This window comes from Mytilus edulis, chromosome 9 (genome assembly GCF_963676685.1).
Source record: "Mytilus edulis chromosome 9, xbMytEdul2.2, whole genome shotgun sequence".
Lineage (NCBI taxonomy): Eukaryota > Metazoa > Mollusca > Bivalvia > Mytilida > Mytilidae > Mytilus > Mytilus edulis.
Window position 1 is genome coordinate 60,880,951 of NC_092352.1, and position 9,628 is coordinate 60,890,578.

At 32.1% G+C, this 9,628-nt stretch overlaps 1 protein-coding gene across 1 annotated transcript; it reads left to right on the forward strand.

The window, feature by feature from the left end:
- The first annotated feature begins 2,237 nt into the window (after positions 1 to 2,237).
- Positions 2,238 to 9,319, forward strand: LOC139488720 (vitelline membrane outer layer protein 1-like). Its single transcript, XM_071274544.1, has 5 exons — positions 2,238 to 2,334; positions 4,145 to 4,311; positions 4,767 to 4,832; positions 6,388 to 6,585; positions 9,068 to 9,319. Exons 1-5 carry the CDS (start codon positions 2,247 to 2,249, stop codon positions 9,299 to 9,301), a joined length of 753 nt encoding a protein of 250 aa, XP_071130645.1. The 5' UTR covers positions 2,238 to 2,246; the 3' UTR covers positions 9,302 to 9,319.
- Positions 9,320 to 9,628: the final 309 nt, after the last annotated feature.

Below are 9,628 nucleotides of genomic sequence, written 5' to 3' on the forward strand. Positions count from 1 at the left end.
AAACACAATACGACGGGGCTGATGGTATGTTATTTCCTAAGGGAAAATTATAAAGATACTGAACTCCAAAGAAAATTCAAATCGGAAAGTCCCTTATGAAATGTCAAAATTACATCTCTAACTCTTTAAACGAATGGAAAACAACTGTTATATTCCTGACTTGGAACATTGTATTAAGAAATCTTAATATATATAGCTACCTAGGTTAAGACGTACATAATAAATAAATAAAATGATTAAAAAATTGGAATAAGGAAACAAGATCGGTGCTCTTTTATAATTTCGTCTCCCTAAATTGAAAAATAGAATTACAAGCTATCAATACATGCTGAATATGAAACGAATAAGTACGTCAATGATAACAATAACATAAAGAAAATTAATAAATAAAAAAATATAGCAAAGGAAGGAGGTGAAAGGTGTTTTTAGAAAAATGGGAGGGTTATTAAAGAATGTAATAATGTTTCGTTATAATGGGGAGGAGTGAATAAATCGATTTTTGTAATTAATTTGATTGCTAAATATAATAACGGTTTTGCACAGCTTTGGATATCAGTATATGTCTCTCTTCTGTTAGTCTATTGGAGCCAAGAAGTAAGATATTAGTGTAAATTTTGATTGGAATCTGTAGGTTTTGAATGTGTCTTTGGTGAGGTATATTGATTATTTGTAACTTTCATGACAGTCCCATTCAACTGCATTGTAATGAAAACGATATGTGAACAAAACAAAAAGACTTAAAAGGTAAAATTGACAAACTAGGGATACAGCCGTCAACATTGTGTTATGATTCAAATCATTATAATAACAAACAAATATGCCAATAAACAGAAGCAAAATTGTATATATACGAAGAACAAAACCCAAACTGAAGACAAGAATACAACAATTGACGACAGTAAAAAAAAAGCTGGATTAGTATTCCGTTCATATTCCAGATAATTCCCATATTTCATAAAATATAATGTTGTTTATACAAAATGAACGAGCGCAATAAAAGTTAATTACAGAAATAAATACCTGAATTCTTTGGCTTTACGTTTTCATTACAAAATTTGGGAATCCTACTTATAGTGCCTAACAAGATTTTGTGAGGTAGACGAAATTGACTTTAAAACGATCGTTTTGACTTTTGATGTGCAGAAATAGGCAGATCGGACATATTTTGACTTTAGTTACTTACTTCTTAAGTTTGGGATTAATTGTAATCAACATATTCCAATGAGACTGAAAAATGCTTTTTTTTATTATGATAAATAATAATTTTACCTGCCGTAGTCGTGCGTAAAATATATTTCGGTATTTCTCTTACGAAAATGACTTGTTTAATGGAACAAAACGTATTATTTGTAAACTTTCTCTTAACTCTTCACAATAGGCTTTTAGAAAATAACCTTTCAACTGTATATTACGAAAATTTTGTGAAAATCGAATAAGTGGCAATTCTTACCTTTCATACCTTAACTTTCATTGATAAAACATAATATTGACTCGTCCAGTGTCCAGTTTGAAGGTCATTTTAGTTACCGTACACATTCATGCACGTTCTAATTAATTAATTGTCATGTATGAAAAGCATAAACAAGTTTGAAGGTAAACAAATAACAACTTAATCCAATCAAATTGCCTACGATTCAATGACAATGACCAGTCCACATCATAAAAATGTATAGGGGTAAACTGGGTAGGGAGAAAATGTCAGATATATTAAGTTCATTATTTTGCAATAACGAGTAAAAATTTGTTAACCAATAGATTTGTTATAATTTCATGAACATGTCGTTATGTATTGGTATAGTTTTTGGATCTTTCATTAGCGTATTTAAGGCTGTAGAAAGTTTGGCCTTCAAAAGTCAACATAATCATTGACTTTATAAAGAAAATTCGCCTTTTTAAAACAATGAATGTTTCACAAATAATACGCGACAACAAAGCAAAATCATTTCTTAAAACACTGCAAAAAAATAATTCTGATTGATGCAGTGGTATTGTCATAAATTGCACTGGAGTGAACAGTGGTACATCAAACGTCGAATTCCCTCACACAATGTTATCACACACTATAATAATACAGTTGTTATAATTTTTATTTGACTAATCCTCTTTTTGTTTTATATGTTTTGTAATCAACCAAGACGTAACCAAACCAGGATCTTATTATATAATAGAAAACCGTAATCATGATTAATTAAGAAACGCAGTTACATATTATTATATTTTTTTTTTGTTGTAGCTATAAAGATAAGATGTTTTCCGGTTTATCTAACATAAGCATTATCATTTGGTCAATTTGGATATTAATATTTTGTATTATTGGTGGTGTGTATTGTACAAGTGAGTTCGATATTTTTATTTTTGATCTCTAAAAGTTCATTTACTTATAAAGAAAATGTATCTAACTTGAATTAAATTCTTAATCAGATACAATACATATTCATGCTTATTCGTGTAATTCAAATAACGAAACAGACGCCAAGTGAAACTGGTGTTAATTGATAACACTTTAAACATTATTTTAACTAACTTGTTCCCACGCTCATTAATTAATATTCATTATAATTTAGATTACATAATTCGAAACAGTTATTACGTACGGAAATTATAATTTCCATGGTGAATATGTCTATTGGTTGACAATATAACAAACTAGTCAAAATATATACTTAATTTTATCATCGGTACAAGGACATCATTCGTAAATATAACATGTATAAATCAACATCAAACATCTTATACGTGCAGGTATTTCATATCCAATATTGTAGAGTAATATTCTCTCATCAGACTCGGACTTCTTTTAAACTTAGTTATACTATTCGTATTGATTTCTGTTTCTTTATTTCTACTTTGGTTAGAGGTATAGGGGGAGATCTCACAAGACATGTTTAACCCCGCCGCATGTTTGCGCCTGTCCCAAGTCGGGAGCATCTGGCCTTTGTTAGCATTGTATTTAAGTATTAGTTCAATTATATGTTTTGGAGTTAAATGTGACGTCCGTTTTCACTAAACTAGCACACGATTGTATTCAGGGACCAGCAAACCGCATCCAGGTGCGGTATTTTCTCACTGCGTTTAAGGCCCATTGGTGGCCTTCGGTTGTTGTCGTCTCTTTGGTCGGGTTGTTACAATTGTCTCTTTGACATATTCCCCTTTTCCATTCTCAATATTATTCGTGTTTTTTAACATATGAATATTACAAATCTTACCTGACCGGGATTCGGAATCATGCTACTGAGCTATATTTGCACCAAATTGCCTAACACTATGCACAGAGCGCTAGACAACATTGATATCGTATCATCGACCAATAATAAATCATGTAATGATTGTGATTGAACGCTTATTAACTTTAGCCGGCGTTAACCATACCATAATGTATTAATTAAAAAGAACGAATTCGGATATATTACCGTGTTATTCTGCTGAATTGATTTAAGAATTTTGAAAATTTAAAATACAAATTTTTCACATGAAGTTATCGCGATCGCTTCTTGATTACATAGTCACGTACTATCTTTAAACCACAAAGTAATAGTGTACAAGGCTGAGTAGAGTACAATTTTGAAAAACTGCTGAATTGATTTAAGAATTTTGAAAATTTAGAATACAAATTTTTCACATGAAGTTATCGCGATCGCTTCTTGATTACATAGTCACGTACTATCTTTAAACCACAAAGTAATAGTGTACAAGGCTGAGTAGAGTACAATTTTGAAAAAAGTTAATACATAATTGTTTTCATTAATAATGGCCATTTTGAAAAGTATAGATATTTATTTTAAAAAGTGAACGCACTTGTCGAACGTTGGTTTATACAGAGAGAGAGAGAGAGAGAGAGAGAGAGAGAGAGAGAGAGAGAGAGAGAGAGAGAGAGAGAGAGAGAGAGAGAGAGAGAGAGAGAGAGAGAGAGTAACAGAATTATAGATAAGTACACTTTTAATTATATATTCAAAAGAAGATAGAAACATCCAGAACCAATCTGATTCAAATACAGATCTATGTGTAACGTTCTATGCTTCATAGAAGTTATTAACATATTAAAATCAGACTTATATTTCAATCACTTTTTAAGAAATTCGTCATCACAATTGTTAGTTGTCTTGTATACCACACTATTCAATTGAAATTGAATTGTATATTTCAGGGGAAATGGTAAACAACATAGATATATGCCTTTTTGTCTTGGTTTTATTTACCGCAGAAAACGGCCAAACGAATGTCGACGCACAGATAACATCTAAGGTAGCAGCTTGCGCTATGGCTGCTGAAAGAGTCGTAACAAAAGTGCTGTCGGTCACCAATGGAGGATCACATGGGGCCCAAGACCACAATTAATGACCCCGCTTTTCGTTGTTCACGAATATAGTTCCCTTTAATTATAGTGTATTTTTTCTTTATTTTTTTTCTTTCCCTTTCTCATTCATTTCTTAGCTTTTCTGGGGTGGGAATGAAAGAAGAGAGCTGAAATAAACTTTTGGATGTTTTATTTTAACTGATTTTAATAAGGAAAGAGTGATTAGGCCAGGTGCAAAAAGGTTATATTTACACTTTTCGGAACATCTCTTGACTTGCCTATAGGGGTATGGATGTGTATTGGCCAAATTTGTATGATGTAAACATGCAATTTTTCTGAAAATTGCATATGTTTTGGGACTTGAACTGTACATTACTCACACAAAAAATTAGACAAAAAGAACAATTCAATTTTTTTTAATGCGACAAAACGTTATAAAGAAATGATAGGAGAATTAATTGTGGTCTCGGGCCATGGGACGTGGAGTGGTCCTGAATTTTGTGCAATAGGTTATTATGCAACTGGATACTCTTTGAAGGTAATCTGTTATCTGTAAAACATCCACATATCAGTTTTATACAGTCTAGAATTGGTCATGTCAATGCGTGTATGATAATGTCAGTACTAAAACTAATGATATAGCTAACTCAGGCAAAACTGATCTAAAAAAGCAAAATCACAAAAACACTGAACTCCGAGGAAATTTAGAACGGAAAGTTTATAATCAAATTGCAAGTTCAAAACCTCATACACATTAAATGAATCGATAACAGATGTCATTTTCCTGACTTGGTACAGGCATGTCCTTGTGTAGAAAATGGTTTACTGTAAACCTTTTCACTTGTATGACAGTCGCATAAAATTTCATTATATTGAAAACGATATGTGAACAAATAAATCAGACATAATAAGTAAAAATGTCAAAAATAGGGGTGCGGCAGTCAACATTGTGTTATAATTTCAATCACTATAAAAACACAAAAACAAATATGTTACAAAAGAGCACAAAAAGGCAAATAGACAAAACATACTAGCAAAAATAAAAGACAAGAATACAAACATTTACAATAGAACAATAACACAATGACGGGATGTACAGAGGCACGTCAAATGATTCAAAGAAGTCATACTGACAAAGCACATTAGCGAAAATAAAAGACAAGAATATAAAAATTATCATAGAAACATTTGACAATGATGGTTGTTTTTTCGGTCATTTTGATTGTAAAACCGTAACATTATGTTAATTCAAAATTTTGACCTCCTTCGGGTTCTTCATGATGTTAATCATTAAAACGCACGATTCGCGCACGAACTTTCCAGAAACCGTATAAGATATCGACAAATTATTATTTCTAAATTTTTATTGCAAAGGTACGTTGAACGTAAAAGGGAGTTTTCTCCCCTCTTGTATTTAAAAATACGCGTATGGTGATATAACTCATTAACAAAATATAATTAAGACCTATGGTCTTTTGATTCGAGGTCCTTGGTTTATGACCTTGAAATTGATCTCAAGGTCATAGCTTAATTTGACGTTCTAGATTTTGACCTTTGCTTCTACCTCATATGTATACATGAGAAAGCCATGAGACTTTTGGCAAAAGGTATCAAACCATTTAACCTTGAAAATAACAACAAGAAGTGACCTTGTGTAAACCGGAAGTAGCTATTTTTTGTACTTTATTAATATAAAAGTATATAGAATCAGATATTTTTGAATCAGTGTCAATTAAATATTCAAATATTATCGAAAGTAACATTTTTTTAAACAGGAAGTAACAAATTATCTCCCTTTTTTTTTAAATATTGTATAGAAACCATATATTTTTGAAATCAGCGTACAATAAGCTATCATTTGACGATTGAAATGACACTTTAACTTAATTTGACAACATTCATATTAAAATACATTGTTTTTGGTGGAAAGACCTTCAATTGTTCTCTGATTTATAAAGAGTTTATTCAACCTCAGTTAAAAATTAACTTAGAATCTCATTTGCTCAATAAATTCATAACATACAAAGTTTGGCTCAAAATATTTATCGACATAAGTATTGTTGAATTGGTGTTAATTAGTACATCTCCTTTAGATTGAAGAAAAACAAGGAAAAGGAGACGACACCGCACTGAATGCTATACGCTTAAAATGTCGAAAAGGAAATAACTCTCCTATTACTGGTGGAACTATTTTAGCCCAAGACGGAATATGGGGTCGATGGTCGAGAGAAATGGATTGTGATTCTGGTAAACAATTTGTTAGTTTTCGTCTGCAGGTTGAAGAAAATCAGGTAAAATCAGTATACTTTAAATGTATTGTGGACAAAAATAACTTCACATGCTTTTCAAATGTTTTATGTAAGTCTTAAATGTTTTCAGAGATGAGGACGTCCTGACAAATGAAAGAGCAACGTTAACAGTTGCGTGAAGCAACTCATATTTTATATAATTCTATACTTTAGTTAACGTTTAAACGTTTCATAATATTACTGAATGACTTAGACATGTAATAGACTCAAATTTATAATTTTCATTAAAATCTGCTGTCCATGCTTTGTTAGATATCTATACTATAAAACGAAAAGACCTCATTTTGTGTGTCGCTTCTCTTCTTTCCACAATAAATTAATCATCATGCCTCTATGTCATATAGGTACATGGCATAGTCGCATTTGTCATCCATTCATATCATTATTCAGATTGAGTTATTTTGGGAGAAAAACGAGAAAAAGTCTTTTACAAAAATGTATTGATTTCAATAAAAGAAGATGTGGTATGTTTGCCAAAGAGACAGCTCCTCACAAGAGACAAAAATGACACAGAAATTAACAATTATAGGTCACCGTACGGCCCTCAACAATGAGCAAAGCCATATTCAACTATAAAAGGCCCCGAAATGACAATGTAAAACAATTCAAACGAGAAAACTAACGGCCTTATCTATATGTACAAATATGCAATTTATAGTAATGAATGTACATAATATACATTTAAGCGTTAAAATCATCTATGCGTTATTAGAATTAATAGAAAATAAAAACAGGGGGAAGTTTGGGAAAAAAAGGATGAGCCGGGCTAGAAAACAAGTGTCCTGTCCCAAGGTACCTTTGACTTTTGATACCTTTTCTGTCATTAAATCTTTTACAAAATTTCATTGATTACGAAAAAAGAAGATGTGGTAGGATTGCCAAAGAGACAGTTCTCAACAAGAGACAAAAAATGACCAGAAATCAACAACTATAGGTCACCATACGGCCTTCAACAATGAGCAAAGCCTATACCCCATAGTCAGCTATAAAGGCCCCGAAATTACAGTGTAAAACAAATCAAACGAGAAAGCTAACGGCTTTATTTATGTTCAAAATTTGAACGAAAAACAAATATGTAACACGTAAACAAACGACAACCACTATTTACAGGCTACTGACTTGCATGTTCATAATATACTAAATATATGTTCAAACTGTAATTAATAGAAAACAAAAAAATGGAAATTTTTGAAATACACAAGAAGGGATAAAAAGATATTTTCCTGTCCCCAAGTACCTATTCCTGAAATTCTCAAGTCATTAAATCTTCCTATAACACTTTACAAACTTTCAACCACGCTCTGAATGCCCGCGATTTCGCGGGTGTGTTCTAGTACTTATAAAAGTAGTTATGTACAATAATTCGACTTATAGTCGCCGCTTAGTGATGCTTGTTAATTAACACTTAAACCTACACTTTCACACAGAAAGGGAAGAAAGTACAAAAGGAAGGCAACCAAAACTAGACACTGAAGACAGACGAAACACAAAATTACAACTGGGTTTTTTTTAAAAGATAAAAGCAAATTTAAGAAACATTTTATTTCACCCAAAGTACTTTTCTGGATTTATCTTATGCTCAAACCCGAATATTTAAAAACACATACGTGTGGATTGTTTCTGCCTCAGTGTGAATTTAAAATGCATAAAATGTAATATATCAGAAGTAGAAACATTTAGATGATCACAAAAGAGGGGCGAAAGATACTAGAGGAACAGTCACCCTCATAAATCGAAACAAAAACTGACAACGCAATGGCTAAAAATGAAAAGACAAACAGACAAATGATATTACACAAGAAACAACATAGAAAACTTAAGACTGAGAAACACAAGCCCCACCAAAAACTTGGGGTAATCTCAGGTGATCCGGAAGGGTAAGCAGATCCTGCTCCACATGTGGCACCCGTTGTGTTGCTCATGTCATTACAAATCCGGTAAATAGTCTTATTTGGTAGGTCACAATCATGAAAAGGGAAGGGATTGTAGTTTCGACGTAAGAAACATATCCGATATCATCTGTGAAACGGTAATTCCATAACGATCAATCAACACAAAGGAGCTAAAGGGCTTGAAAAAAAAGACCTAAATTAAGGAGATATTGAAAATACAAATTTGCTACAAACGTACGTACTTCTCATAACCAGAGTTTAATGCCTCTTCGACACCGTGAATATTTATGCCGCTGGGACACGTTGAAGATATTCAAAAATTTTAACCATATACTGAAGACATTTTTGAAAGGTTGAATAATTTGTTTCTTCCCGTACACATTTTTCAAAGAATGTATTGATATTTAACCAATTTTGCGTAATCACGTCTTGAAGATTTTTTAACAAAGACACGGTAATACATAACATTATCGTGGTAAACATATCGTGGGTATCGTATGAAGATGATCAAAGTTAAAAACAAATATTTTCAATACTAATTATAATGTACATTGTTTAATTATTTGTTTAAGGGAAGAGGAGATGATACAGCAGCAAACTATGTAAGCTTTATGTGCAGAAGTTTCAATGGTGGAGGCACTCATATTATAGGAACAAGAGGGTTCTGGGGACCTTTTGGAGCATGGAGTCAAACGTGTCCTCTTGGATCAGCAATATGTGGACTAGAAGTCCAAATTGAACCCAACCAGCGTAGAGGGGACGACACAGCACTAAATAATGCTAAATTTTATTGTTGTTCACAATAAATAAATAATTTCCCTCACCATGGTAACATTTTATTTTCTGTATTGTTTGTATCCTGGTAACAGTAATCCCGTAAACATGTCCGTCTTATTAAACTACAGCACCAATCCCCGAAGTGTTGTTGTTTTAACAGTCCTCAAATTTATTTATGTGTTTACTAGTATAACAGGTGTAAGGTTATTCATTTATCTGTATGCGTCATTGATCTTACATTTTCGTTACATATACGTCATAAGCATTGTTGGATGCTGGCAATGAAACAAAATAGTTTTTCAGTTTTAATGAGTAACGTGCTTCTATTGATAACACTGTATATATAGCTACATTCT